Source organism: Oncorhynchus kisutch, linkage group LG8, assembly GCF_002021735.2.
Source record: "Oncorhynchus kisutch isolate 150728-3 linkage group LG8, Okis_V2, whole genome shotgun sequence".
Classification (NCBI taxonomy): domain Eukaryota; kingdom Metazoa; phylum Chordata; class Actinopteri; order Salmoniformes; family Salmonidae; genus Oncorhynchus; species Oncorhynchus kisutch.
In genome coordinates this window covers 51,564,440-51,579,926 of record NC_034181.2, presented here as the reverse complement: position 1 = coordinate 51,579,926, position 15,487 = coordinate 51,564,440, and the positions used below count along the sequence as shown (strand labels likewise).

The following is a 15,487-nucleotide window of genomic DNA, read 5'->3' as shown; positions in this document are numbered from 1 at the left end:
AGATAAACCTATGTATGATCAAAAGGTGGCTTCAAACGAACGCTAACATTGGCCAGCAGCCAACATCACTTGGGCAGAATTTGTAGTACTTCACTATACCCAATTTGGATAAGAGATGCTTAGCCCACCGATATGCTCAGTTGTCTGCACACAGCCCAGTTACCTTTCTGCCCTATTCCCTATCTCGTTTTAAGCATGGTATCCGTTCTATTTTAAATCGAGCGATTCAAGAAATCTAAAATTCATTTGATCTTATCCATTATCGTCAGAGCTGATTTTCTGTTCATTCTTACATCTTAGCACTGTTATTACCACTGTGTGGGTGTGTGAGAGAGAGTAGCCGGTGAGTTTGTGTGTTGGTTATTAGGAAATGGGATCTGTAGCTGCCAGTGACTCAATAGTGGTAAAGGGGGATTTGAAGATGAAATGCTGTTAAGGGTAAAGACATCCATTTGCAGCACAGCAAACAAGGAGTCCTGTCATTTAGCTGGTTCTTGGCCAGCCATGCAAATGTAATCCATACACACAATTTAACCTCCAATTTTGTTTAATAGAAGGTAATTGAACACAAATGTTTTTGGAATGCGCAATTTAAGGCAGTGAATCTACAAAATTGTAGAGTTTGAGAGCGAGTGTGTGTGTGTGTATGTACACACAGGCTGCCTTAGCTATGTTTCATAAATTAAACTGGGGCCCACACTGACTGTTTAATGTAAAATGTATGTTATTCATACATTTTACATTGTGTGACAGCTTCATAGAAATTAAACACTTATATGAACAAGGTATTTTTAATTGTCAGATAATAATCATAGCAGTTAATTTACGGGGGATAATTTCGGTTAGGAGGGCCCTTCAATTCATTTTAAAACCAGGCCCCATATCGTTAGGTCTGCCCAGGTGTACACGAAAGTGTTCTCTTAAGACTCAACGTGGACACAGTAGTTGGAGTCGGATTCATTTACTAATGCAATAGAAAGGCTGATGTCCGGGCAGCGAGTGAAACCCATGCATATTAGACTTGTATTAGATTCCAGAACAATTATCACAAAAGCATGGGTTCAGTTACATCTTAAACACATTATTACCAACTGAGCCCATTTCAAAACGAATAATGTCTGATAACCAGTCAATCAGCAAAGTGTATGATTAGTCAGCTATTGTTATATTAATCGTTTATGGCAATTTCAGGGTGGTTTCCTGGACACAGATTCAACCTAATCCTGGACTAAAAAGCATTTTCAATGGAGATTCTCCATTGATTTGACATTTTCTTCCACTACTAGGCTTAATCTGTGCCAGGAAACTTCCCCTTTAAGTACAGTGGGTGAATACAGTTTGTCTGATCCATGCGGGAATTGAAACCACAATCTTGGCATTGCTAGCGCAACGCTCTCAGGACTATTATTAAAATCTGTGTAAACTATAGCCAACCTGTTTGTTTCATTAGATGCTTTTGGCTTCTATTTCATTCTGTGAGGATGGCGACGATACCAGACGAGCATTGATATCTGAGACGGCATTAAAAGCCCCCTTAGCAGTGCACTAAGTATTGAAAGTGTGTGTGTCCCAAATGGCACCCTATTGCCTACATAGTACACAACTTTTGACCATAAGGCACTGGTCAAAATAAGTTCACAATGTAGGGAATAGGGTGCCTTTGGGACACAGACAGCAAGTGTTTCATGGATGGAGCATTTTGTGACATTGTATGTAATGCATCTTGTAGGCCAGTTTTTCTGGACACAGATTTTTTTTTTATCAGTTCTTGGTCCAGAATTTGTCATATTAATCCAGGAAACTGGTTCTAGTATGGATACCAATATCCCATTTTTGGCACAGTAGCCTATAAACAGACATTTTCAAACACACATAAACGTCTATACACCAAAATGACGACCATACAATTTCACCGATAGGAAATGTCTGCTATTCCAGTCAAAGCCCAAAACCTCCAAATTTACTTGAACTATTTTCCTCCCACACAGGTTCCATAGAAGCTGCTCTCCCACCTGTAGACCCGTTGATATTTAGTCGCATTTAAGAGAAAATCGATGGCGACGGCAGAAGAATCCCAGTGCACCTATTAATATCAGTTTTTCCAGTGACCTTTCCATGCCGCTGACAGTACAGTTTCTGGACTGCCCTCAATAAACCACTAAAATGTATGAATCTTTAATGAAGCATTAGCGATGAATACAGGATTGGGTTCCTGCAGAGTCTGGGAAACAGGCAGGCATGGGCGACAGAGGTGGTAAGGTTTCAGCCCGTCGTGACTGGAAAGTGTAGGCCTGTCACTGGGCAAAGACAGGTGGAATCTACATGGTTTCCATGTTATTTCAACCAACATTTTCAGTGTGATTTCATTGTTTCGACAAAAGACTAAGTCGGTTTTCGAAAAAAGTAATTGAAGTTCAAATATTTTGACTTGTTTCAACCCAACTGTTAATCAAATCAAATTGTATTGGTCACATACACATGGTTAGCAGATGTTAATGTGAGTGTAGCGAAATGCTTGTGCTTCTAGTTCCGACTGTGCAGTAATATCAAACAAGTAATCTAACAATTTCACAACTACCTAATACACAGAAATGTAAAAGGATGGAATAAGAATATGTACATGTAAAAATATGGATGAACGATGGCCGAGCGATGGCCGAGCGGCATAGGCAAGATGCCTGCTGGATGGTAGTGGGATGAACAGACAGTGGCTCGGGTGGTTGTTGTCCTTGATCTTTTTGGCCTTCCTGTGACATCGAGTGCTGTAGGTGTCCTGGAGGTCAGGTAGTTTGCCCCAGGTGATGCGTTGTGCAGACCGCACTACCCTCTGGAGAGCCTTGCGGTTGAGGCTGGTGCAGTTGTCTTACCAGGCGGTGATGGAGCCCGACAGGATGCTCTCAATTGTGCATCTGTGAAGTTTGTGAGGGTTTTAGATGACAAGCCAAATTTCTTCAGCCTCCTGAAGTTCTTCACCAAACTATCTGTGTGGGTGGACCATTTCAGTTTGTCTGTGATGTGTACGCCGAGGACTTTCCACCTTCTCCACTACTGTCCCGTCGATGTGGACAGGGGCGTGCTCCTTCTGCTGTTTCCTGAAGTCCACGATCCCTGTCGGCTCTCGTCGTTGTTGGTAACCAAGCCCACTACTGTTATGTAGTCTGCAAACTTGATGATTGAGTTGGAGGTGTGCATTGCCACGCAATCATGAGTGAACAGGGAGTACAGGAGGGCGCTGAGAACGCACCCTTGTGGGGATCAGAGAAGTGGAGATGTTGTTTCCTACCTTCACCAGCTGAGAGTGGCCAGTCAAAGTCCAGGACCCAATTGCACAGGGTGGTGTTGAGATCCAGGGCCTCAAGCTTAATGATGAGCTTGGAGGCTACTATGGTGTTGAATGCTGAGTTTTAGTCAATGAATAGCATTCTTACATAGATATTCCTCTTGTCAAGATGGGATTGTGCAGTGTGATGGAGATTGCATCGTCTGTGGACCTGTTGGGGTGATATGCAAAATGAAGTGGGTCTAGGGTGGCAGGTAAGTTGGAGGTGATATGATCCTTGACTAGTCTCAAAGCACTTCATGATGACAGAAGTGAGTGCTATGGGGTGGTAGTCATTTAGTTCAGTTATCTTTGCTTTCTTGGGTACAGGAATAATGGTGGCCATCTTGAAGCATGTGGGTACAGCAGACTGGGATTGAATATGTCCGTAAAGACACCAGCCAGCTAGCTGATCTGCACATGCTCTGAGGACGCGGCTAAGGATGCCATCTGGGCCAGCAGCCTTGCGAGGGTTAACATTTTTAAATGTCTTGCCATGGAGAAGTCCTTGGTAGCGGGCCGTGTCGGTGGCACTGTATTGTCCTCAAAGCGGGTAAAGAAAGTGTTTCTGGTTAGGGTAGGTTTTAATTGTCACAGTGGGTACAACATCTCCGATGCACTTCCTTATAAACTCACTCACCGAATCAGCGTATACATTTCCCAGTCTGCGTGATCAAAACAATCTTGAAGCGTGGATTCCGATTGGTCAGACCAGTGTTGAATGGTTCTAGTCAAGGGTACATCCTGTTTGAGTTTCTGTCTACAGGACATAGGAGCAAAATGGAGTCGTGGTCGGATTTGCCGAAGAGAGGGCAGGGGAGGGCCTTGTATGCATCGCATAAGTTAGAGTAGCAGTGGTCCTTAGTATTGCCCACGCGAGTGCTACAGTCAATGTGCTTATCAAATTTAGGTAGCCTTGTCTCAAATTAGCTCTGTTAAACTCCCCAGCTACAATACATGCAGCCGTCAGGATATATGGTTTCCAGTTTACATAGAGTTCAGTGATGTTCCTTGAGGGCTGTTGTGGTATCTCCTTGGGGGGGATATACATGGCTCTTACTATAATTTAAGAGATTCTCTTGGGAGATAATGTGGTCGGCATTTGATTTGAAGGAATTCTAGGTAAGGTGAACAAAAGGACTTGAGTTCATGTATGTTGTTATGATTACACCATGAGTCATTAGTCATGAAGCATACACCCTCGCCCTTCTTCCCAGAGAGATGTTTATTTTTCTGTCGGCGCCAAGAATGAAGAAACCCGGTGCCTGTAACTACTCAAACAACATATTCAGAGAGAGCTATGTTTCCGTAAAACAGAGAATGTTACAATCTCTGATGTCTCTCTGGAAGGCAACCCTTACCCTAATTTTGTCCACCTTGTTGTCTAGACTGGACATTGGCGAATAATATACTCAGAAGTGTTGGGTGGTGTGGATGCCTTTGAAGTCTGACCAGGAGGCTGCTCGGTCTACCTCTTCTGCGGTGACGTTGTTTTGGTTCGGTCTCTGGGATTAGATCCAATGTCCTGGGTGGTGGTCCGAACAAATGATCCGCTTCGGGAAAGTCGTATTCCTGGTCGTAATGTTGGTATGTTGACATCGCTCTTATATCCAGTTTTCTGGGCTAACAATGTAAGAAATAATGCATAAAAAAAACTAAATACTGCATAGTTTCGTAAGGACTCGACGCCAGGCAACCATCTCTGTCGGCCCCATCTGTCTGTGACATGTCTGAACGTTTTGTTTATTTCACATTGAATTCTGGTTAGTTAACAATATCTTGTGTCCTAGCACAAACTTGAGTCTCCACTGCTTTTTATAAAAGTGACAAAAATGGAAATGCCGTTAGCCTTGGACATGGACCATGTATAGGGAGGTGCCTCTATTAGATTCATTATGGTAATCATGAGATTGTGAACTGTGAGCTTGCTATTGGTCTGTTTGTGTTCATTGATTGCAGGTGTGATTGTGATGAGCACATCCAACTGGTATCTTAAAGAATGACTGCCCCTAAAAAAATAAAAATAAATCCTTTGTAAACAGCTTATTTCACATCAATATTAGTCAAGAACATTAATTCTAGTGTCAAAATTGAAAACAAAGTGTAAATAAGATAATTTTGGTCATAAAGTCAGTCTCATCTTGAACGGCATTTGGAACCTGAGTGCGTCACAACGAGTAAATTAAGGTTGGGTTTGGATTAAAAATGTCAACAATTCCTGTCCACTTATACCTATTAACACTATGTTTTCTGGCAAAAGACTGGGTGAGTTCGCTTTGCATTTCCCGTTGCCCCGGGCAGGCGGAGACCTCTCTTTAGGTCAAAAACTAGTAAACCCACCCACCCGGGGCACAGGTTCACGCAAAAGAAACTCACCCACTGGAATGTCTTCCCAGACAGTGGTTAGTACTTGCCCTTGCTCATGATATAGATAGTCTAGTGAAAATGGACTTCCGTAAAGTTATTCAACAATCCTGGGCAGATGCCAGAGGGGTATAAAGAAATGAGGATCAATAAGTCGGCTTGAAATGGGCATGGTCTAATTGACTCAAATAACACATACGTTTAGCTATCTTAATGAACCGAAAAATCAATAGTTCAGTTTTTTATCAAAGTTTGCTGCCTAACTCATTGATCCCGCTTTTTAGTAAACCCCTCAGAATATGGATTACATCCGAATAGCTTCTACTTGGGCTGTCAACCGTTAAACGTGCGACTGGTGTTTTGTTGGTAAGTAGCTACATTTTGTTTATAGCTAGCTAGTTAGCCTATCAAATAATGACATGTATGCCGCTATGATAACTAGCTAGATGCATAGCCTCTACCTAACGTGTAGCGTGAGATTAACATCGCTGTCATTGCACCTGAAGACAGATTTGATCCTTGCTAGCTAACATAATCAAGCAAACCTGATGACATGTTTGTTGCTTGTTATAAGCTACTGTAGCTATCAATAAACTTAAACTGGCTAGCTACTTCCCTTGTTTGTTGTGAAGAAACACCCACATCCACCCCAAGACAACTCTTGTTGGCCTTCTGTCATGGCCGCTAGCATTTCTAAATGAGCATTGATTAAAAACCAGGCCAAATCAGGAAGTGCAGTTGACCTTTAAAATGGCTGCATTTCCTGGAGCCGGGAAAGGACAGGGACAGAACTGCTGCTGTCTCAAAGTCCCTGCATCAACCATAGTCAAAGAATTTCCAGTTTGCATTTGACAATCCTATTTCAGTCTGTGCATTTGAAAGCGTTCATTGTGAGTATTCTGAGTACAGCTTGTTGTGTGGGGGACTTGGAAGACAGTCACAAAAAGTATTTATTGTGTTTTACTGTATATATGTATAAAGTAGGGCCGGGATGATGCCAGAATTGCGATACAGGAAACAAAACACACAAAGGATGGAACTTCTTCAGGAAACAGCAGTAATGTTAGAAACAAACAACATTATGTTGGCATCCAGAGTCACATTTATTTACTTTCCAAGCTATAGCACACTTTTTTTTACATACAGCAGGTTTTTAAAAGACCAAAGAGTTTGGTCTGCTTTGTGTTTAAGTTTTTTCCATGTGATACTAGTAGTCCTGGACCTAGTACAAAGGCCTTATTTATTGCATGAGCACTTTAGTCTATGAGACTTGATATTCATCCCTACTTGTAGAATTGTGTGTGAAGTTTTCCGTGCCTACTTAAGATTTGCTGTGCATTTTGTGATACATTGATTATTTGAGAACTGAAAATTGCATGTGAACACATTTTTGTATTGAGGACCTGAGACTCAATGTGCTTTAAAAAGCTTTAAAAGCCCACCACTACAACCCTGTTGTGCTATTTTAATCTTAATTCTCTGAAATATATATACAGTAACAGTCAAAAGTTTTGACACACCTACCCATACAATGGTTTTTCTTTATTTGTACTATTTTCTACATTGGAGGATAATATTAAAGACATAAACTATGAAATAACACACATGGAATCATGTAGTAACCAAAAAAGTATTAAACAAATAAAAATATATTTGTGATTCTTCAAAGTAGTCACCCTTTGCCTTGATGACAGCTTTGAACACTCTTGGCATTCTCTCAACCAGCTTCATGAGGTAGTCACCTGGAATGCATTTCAATTAACCACTTATGCATTAGGGGGCGCTAATTAAATTTTTGGGATGAAAAACGTTCCCGTTTTAAATAAAATATTTTGTCACGAAAAGATGCTCGACTATGCATATAATTGATAGCTTTGGAAAGAAAACACTCTGACGTTTCCAAAACTGCAAAGATATTGTCTGTGAGTGCCACAGAACTGATGTTACAGGCGAAACCCAGATAAAATACTGAGGTAGCCATTTTTCCAATCGCTTCTTATGAGAAACCAATTGCCTTGACGACTATATTATCGAATATATATGTTAAAAACACCTTGAGGATGGATCCTAAACAACGTTTGCCGTGTTTCTGTCGATATTATGGAGCAAATTTGGAAAAATGTTTGGCGTTATAGTTGCAGCATTTTCCGGTCGATTTCTCAGCCAAGCATGATGAAGAAACGGGAGCTATTTCACCTACAAAAATAATATTTTTGGAAAAAAGGAACATTTGCTATCTAACTGGGAGTCTCCTGAGTGAAAGCATCCAAAGTTCTTCTAAGGTAAATTATTTAATTTGGTTGCTTTTCTTATTTTCGTGAAAATGTTGCCTGCTGCCAGCAGAGCTAGCATAGCATTATGCCATGATAAACTTACACAAATGCTTGTCTAGCGTTGGCTGTAACGCATATTTTGAAAATCTGAGATGACAGTGTTGTTAACAAAAGGCTAAGCTTGTGTTTGAATATATTTATTTCATTGCATTTGCGATTTTCATGAATAGGAAAAGTTTCTAGGGGTATTGATGTCCGCTGCGTTATGCTAATGCTTTGAGGCTATGATTACGCTCCCAGATACGGGATTGCTTGTCGCAAGAGGTTACAGGTGTGCCTTGTTAAAAGTTAATTTGTGGAATTTCTTTCCTTCTTAATGTGTTTGAGCCAATCTGTTGTGTAGTGACAAGATAGGGTTTGCAAACAGAAGATAGTCCTATTTGGTAAAAGACCAAGTCCATATGGCAAGAACAGTTCAAGTAAGCAAAGAGAAATTACAGTCCATGTGGGAAATTTCAAGAACTTTGACAGTTTCTTCAAGTGCAGTCGCAAAAACAATCAAGAAACTGGCTCTCATGAGGACCTCCACAAGAAAGGAAGACCCAGAGTTACCTCTGCTGCAGAGGGATACGTTCATTAGAGTTACCAGCATCAGAAATTGCAGCCCAAATAAATGCTTCACAGAGTTCAAGTAACAGACACATCTCAACATCAGCTGCTCAGAGGAGACTGCATGAATCAGGCCTTCATGGTCGAATTGCTGCAAAGAATCCAATACTAAAGGACACCAATAATAAGAAGAGACTTGATTTGGCCAACGAACACGAGCAATGGACATTAGACCGTTGAAAATCTGTCCTTTTGTCTTATGAGTCCAAATTTGACATATTTGGTTCCAACTGCCGTGTTTTTGTGAGATGCAGAGTAGGTGAACGGATGATCTCCACGTGTGGTTCCCACCATGAAGCATGTAGGAGGAGGTGTGATGGTGTGGGGGTGCTTTGCTGGTGGCAATGTGTGTGATTTTATTTAGAATTCAAGACACACTTGGTAGCATGGCTACCACTGCATTCTGCAGCGATACGACATTCTATCTAACTACAGCTCAGCATTCAACACCATAGTACTACTGCATTCAACACCATAGTACCCTCCAAGCTCATCATTAAGCTTGAGGCCCTGGGTCTCGACACCGTCCTGCGTAATTGGTACCTGGACTTTCTGACAGGACGCCATATCGCCACTTCGCTGATCCTCAACACTGGGGCCCCACAAGGGTACATGCTCAGCCCCTGTACTCCCTGTTCACCAATGACTGTGTGGCAATGCACGCCTCCAACTCAATCATCAAGTTTGCAGACGACACAACAGTAGTGGGCTTGATTACCAACAACGACGAGACAGCCTACAAGGAGGAGGTGAGGGCACTCGGGGTGTGGTGTCAAGAAAACAACCTTTCACTCACTAGCAACAAAACAAAGGAGATTATCGTGAACTTCAGGAAACAGCAGAGGGAGCGCCCCACCTATCCACATCGACCGGACAGTAGTGGAGAAGTTGGAAAGTCCTCGGCGTACACATTACGGAAAAACTAAAATGGTCCACCCACATAGACAAATGTAGCTTGTCACCTAAAACCCTCACAAACTTTTACAAATGCACAATTGAGAGCATCCACTTTTTAAATGTTTTATTATTATTATTTTTTCTTACCTTTTATTTAACTAGGCAAGTCAGCAAATACTTATTTTCAATGACGGCCTAGGAACAGTGGGTTAACTGCCTTGTTCAGGGGCAGAACGACAAATTTTTACCTTGTCAGCTCAGGGATTCGATCTTGCAACCTTTCGGTTACTAGTCCAACACACTAGGCTACCTGCCGCACCTGGTACGTCAACTGCACTAATAATGTTTACATATCTTACATACTTATCTCATATGTACAGTTGAAGTCGGAAGTTTACATACACTTAGGTTGGAGTCATTAAAACTCGTTTTTCAACCACTACACAAATTTCTTGTTAACAAACTATAGTTTTGGAAAGTCGGATATGACATCTACTTTGTGCATGACAAAAGTAATTTTTCCAACAATTGTTTACAGACAGATTATTTCACTTTTAATTCACCGTATCACAATTCCAGTGGGTCAGAAGTTTACATACACTAAGTTAACTGTGCCTATAAACAGCTTGGAAAAGTCCAGAAAATTATGTCATGGAAGCTTCTGATAGGCTATTTGACATAATTTGAGTCAATTGGAGGTATACCTGTGGATGTATTTCAAAGCCTACCTTTAAACTCAGTGCATCTTTGCTTGACATCATGGGAAAATAAAACGAAATCAGCCAAGACCTCCTGGTTCATCCTTGGGAGCAATTTCCAAACGCCTGAAGGTACCATGTTCATCTGTACAAACAATAGTACGCAAGTATAAACACCATGGGACCACACAGCCGTCATACTGCTCAGGAAGGAGACTTGTTCGGTCTCCTAGAGATGAACGTACTATGGTGCGAAAAGTGCAAATCAATCCCAGAACAGCAAAGGACCTTGTGAAGATGCTGGAGGAAACAGGTACAAAAGCATCTATATCCACAGTAAAACAAGACCTATATCGACATAACCTGGAAGGCCGCTCAGCAAGAAAGATGCCACTGCTCCAATATCGCCATAAAACAACCAGACTACAGTTTGCAACTGCACATGGGGACAAAGATTGTACTTTTTGGAGAAATGTTCTCTGGTCTGATGAAACAATAATAGAACTGTTTGGCCATAATAACCATCGTTATGTTTGGAGGAAAAAGGGGAAGCTTGCAAGCCGAAGAACACCATCCCAACTGTGAAGCACGTGGGTGGCAGCATCATGTTGTGGGGGTGCTTTGCTGCAGGAGGGACTGGTGCACATCACAAAATAGATAGCTTCATGAGGTAGGAAAATTATGTGGATATATTGAAGCAACATCTCAAGACATCAGTCAGGACGTTAAAGCTTGGTCGCAAATGGGTCTTCCAAATGAACAATGACCCCAAGCATACTTCCAAAGTTGTGGCAAAATGGCTTCAGGACAACAAAGTTAAGGTATTGGAGTGGCTATCACAAAGCCCTGACCTCAATCCTATAGAACATTTGTGGGCAGAACTGAAAAGCCGTGTGCTAGCAAGTAGGCCTACAAAACTGACTCAGTTACACCAGCTCTATCAGGAGGATTGAGCCATAATTCACACAACTTATTGTTGGAAGCTTGTGGAAGGCTACCCGAAACATTTGACCCAAGTTAAGCAATTTAAAGGCAATGCTACCAAATACTAATTGAGTGTATGTAAACTTCTGACCCACTGGGAATGTGATGAAATAAATAAAAGCTCAAATAAACAATTCTCTCGACTATTATTTTGACATTTCACATTCTTAAAATAAAGTAGTGACACTACCTGACCTAAAACAGGGAATGTTACTTGGTTTAAATGTCAGGAATTGTGAAAATCTGAGATTAAATGTACTTGGCTAAGGTGTACTGTATATAAACTTCCGACTTCAACTGTATATACTGTATTTTATACCATCTATTGCATCTTGCCTATGTTGCTCGGCCATCGCTCATCCATATATTCTTATTCTTAATCCCTTTAGATTTGTGTGTATAAGGTAGTTGTTGTGGAATTGTTACATCACTTGTTAGATAATACTGCACTGTCAGAACTAGAAGCACAAGTATTTCGCTATTCTAGCCTTAAATTCTGTTAACCATGTGTATTTTACAAAGAAAATTTGATTTGATTTGACCCAACACCTCCAGGCTGTGTAAGGGCTATTTGGCAAAGATGGAGAGGGATGGAGTGCTGCATCAGATGACCTGGCCTCAACAATTACCTGACCTCAACCCAATTGAGATGGTTTGGGATGAGTTGAACCGCAGTGTGAAGTAAAAACAGCCAACAAGTGCTCAGCATATGTGGGAACTCCTTAAAGACTGCTGGAAAAGCATACCAGGTGAAGCTGGTTGAGAGATTGCCAAGAGTGTGCAACTCTGTCATTAAGGCAAAGGGTGGCTACTTTGAAGAATCTCAAATATAAAATGTATTTTGATTTGTTTAGAACTTTTTTGGTTACTACATGATTCCATATGTGTTATTTCATCATTTTGATGTATTCACTATTTATTCTACATTGTAGAAAATAGTAAAAATAAAGACAAACCCTTGAATTAGTAGGTGTGTCCACATTTATGACTGATTCTGTGTATGATATCCCTGTGTTGGGTGCATTCCACTTTGGTACCCAGTTCAGGTCTCCATTGACCCTATCCTAGAAAATGTAAAGACAAATGTGATGCTTTAGTGTCGCATTATCTTACCTCTTTTGTTAGACACGACAAGATAAGCCTGTATACATGAAATACAGCTCCCATCCATTGACAAGTCTAGGAGAAAGCCTTAATGATACGTATCTATTCTCTCTTTGAAAGGGAAACTTGTGTCTCCTATATATCGGTAAGCTACAGTACATGTGGATTCACAATTCCCTATGGGTATACAAATACAAATTCTGATAGGAACAAAAATGAAATAAACTCTGTATATGTCATCCCCAATACACCCGCCCGCCCTGCTTCTTTTTCCCATGTCTTTCAGCTCCATGTTTGTCGACTGCACCACAACCACTGCAGGGGTAATATTTCTCTAAACAACATTTACTTATTAATTTGTAGTTCTTGCAGGCGACGCACTGCTGTAAGGCCTCCTTTATTTTGCTGTCTGGGTGGCTGCCATTATTGATTTTCCTGTCTCTCAGTCTCTTAGCACGAGCCAAAGCAGTTTGTTTGCTTTGCAGCGGTTCTCGCCTCTCTCCTTCTTTTTCTCTTGATGGCGGATGTTAGGTCATCTGGATGGGTGTCCAGAGCTCTGAGGGTCTGGTTGAATAGAACTGTTTGGAGCGAGAGCAGGACAGCAAGAGAATGTCATGCAGGCTGAGTAGCCAGTCCCAGCGAGCTTGAGAAGATAGTTAATCCAAATTACTCTTTGAAAAAAATCTGTCTATGGGGCAGAAGAGACTGCTTTGGGACACATTGTAATGAATGGAGTTAATGGAGTGGAGTCGAACATGTGATTTCCATATGTTTAATACCGTTCAATATATTCCGTTCCAGCCATTACAAGGAGCCTGTCCAGTTGTAGCTCCGCCCACCAGCCTCTAATAAAGTATACTGTACTGTGCTAATGCCGATACAAAAAAAGAGTTAAAGAGAACGTACAATATGGCAAACTTAGAAAACGAGGCATTTTTGGTAAGTAAATGGGGGCAACCATTTAATAATAAAAAATGTATAAATATATATATATATTTTTTTTTTTTACAGCTTTTCTGCTATGTATACATACATTTTGCATTCACATTTTACATACACACTTGACATACATGGTACTTTTATATAACGCAGTCAAATAATACATTACCAAACATAAGCTCTTTTAATTGCAACCCTCAGCCCGTCACACCGATCAGCATAGACCACCCTTGTGTGGTTTCCATGTGCCATATATTTTTCAATTTTTTAAAACCTTTCTAATCATATAGTATCCACGGATTGTGAGCTAAAAGATGAAAACCTTTCCTACGAGTATTATTAAATTATTTATTGACTGACTATGGCTTTCTAAATCGCCCAACACTGCTATTTGTAGGGTTCATTTTAAGTGCATGTTGTGATTTTTCTTAACCATTCCGGAACCTGTGACCAGAGACAAGCTACCATCTTAATGCATGTCTGCTATTGTACCGAAAATCACGTCTCTTCTAAAAAAATATGTATCTGTTTACATTTTGTAACGTTTCCAGCCTTCTAAACAGACCCCAAAAGTGACTACTGGGGGTCAAAGGTGCTTCAGTCAGGCGGGAGACAGGGCAGATATACATATGTTTGTCTTGTTTGACTCTCCCTCCCCGTGTGATTTTACACTTGTAAATATTGCCACGGATGGGGCTAGTTAATGGAAACCCGGGATCCCAGTTACTACAAATGCATTCATACGCACCAGCCCATTATTCATTATCCTGCTGTGAAAACCTGTGAACGTTAATGACCCGCCCGCACCTGATTTACCCTCCTGTGTGTGTGTGTGTGTGTGTGTGTAGTCACGATCTCGCCTCTCTCCTGTGGGAGAGAGCAGCTGCTCCTGGGTGAATGGATAAGCCCACCCAAACTAGGCCCCAATCACACACGCACAAATGCATGCACACACACACACTCCTGCCTCTCCACTCAATTTCTTGTAACCCCCTCTGGCCAACACACCCCAGCCTTCTAACACACCTCTCTCCCTTTATGATCCGCAGAATTGGTCTCACAAGTCCCCCAAGAAGGAGGGGTGGGGGATGGTGTCTGTGAGGAAACCAGTGCTCGTCTGTCAGAAAGCGGTGACAACACAATCTCTCAGCCCACCCCGGATTCCATTACCCGGCAGAGTGATAAAATTCCTGTAATGACATCCCAGCTCTATGGCATCTACCAAAAGGTGCAGATAGAAAACATACATTCCTGTTTGCCGGAGCGTTAGCGCCTAATTGCTGTAATCTCACATTACATGCAGCGGATGCTAATAAATAGCATGGTCAGGGTGGGAGGGGGCGAACCCTATCTGGAATGATCCACTGTATCGGACACCTTGATCCGGATTGAAAGCACACAATAGCCATGTGACCGTCACCATTCAAGGCATGGCATGGTAGTGAATGTTTGGCTGACATATGATAGCTTTTGGTAGAAGATACCTTTGGCACAGATCTAAGATCCCTTCCCGAGTTCTAACCTGGACCATTGGTTGGGGGGTAACCTAACGTAACAGATGTAAAAGAAACACCTAAGTGGAGTTCCCACATCCAGCTTTCAGGGGCTACTGTATTGGTTAAATGCAGTATCACTGAAAACCGGAAACAAACCATCCCTCAAGTTCGTCAGTCCAATAAGGTTGTGTGATGATCTGTCACCTGCAGTTCTGTTGTCTGACTTTGCTTCTTTTGTCTGTCATTCATATCTGATATTGTCCTGAGAATTTTTTGACAATCTGGGTTTGCTTTGACAGTTCTGTCTTTTACTGTAAATGTGGTAGGACTCCACCTAGCCACAAGAAACGTATGCTCTTACCTTTCCTCTTTGGATTGATAAGTTTGTCTTTAGACAAAAAAATGACATGTATTTGCCTCAACAAATAATAAATATGTATGAAAGCGGAGCGTCCGGAGATTCATTAAAGGTGTCAATGCCCCTAAACTGGCACTCCTCGTTCTATTTGGACGAGTCCTAGACAAACAAGTGGAGTGTTTGGTTCAAAAAGACACGCTGGTAAGGGGAATTGAAGACGGCAGCAGCTCTGTCCCTCTATGATGCTGAGTGTACACCCTTCTTAAATCAACATACCAGTAAAAGGACAATTTCTCACATAGGAAGAATTCCACTTCACAAATACCCAGTACCTGCCAATACCTGCACTCTTACCATGGGTCCCTTCTCACAGAAGTGGTGATAAA

General features: G+C 41.5%; 1 protein-coding gene across 2 annotated transcripts in view; it reads left to right on the top strand.

Moving 5' to 3' along the window:
- Positions 1-15,187, top strand: part of zfand3 (zinc finger, AN1-type domain 3) — a 61,118-nt gene extending 45,931 nt beyond the window's left edge. For both annotated transcript variants that reach the window (XM_020489364.2, XM_020489361.2), the window contains one exon: positions 14,297-15,187. In XM_020489364.2, coding sequence (XP_020344953.1) covers positions 14,297-14,517 — 221 coding nt within the window. In that variant the 3' untranslated portion in view covers positions 14,518-15,187. The remainder of the gene's footprint in view (positions 1-14,296) is intronic.
- Positions 15,188-15,487: the final 300 nt, after the last annotated feature.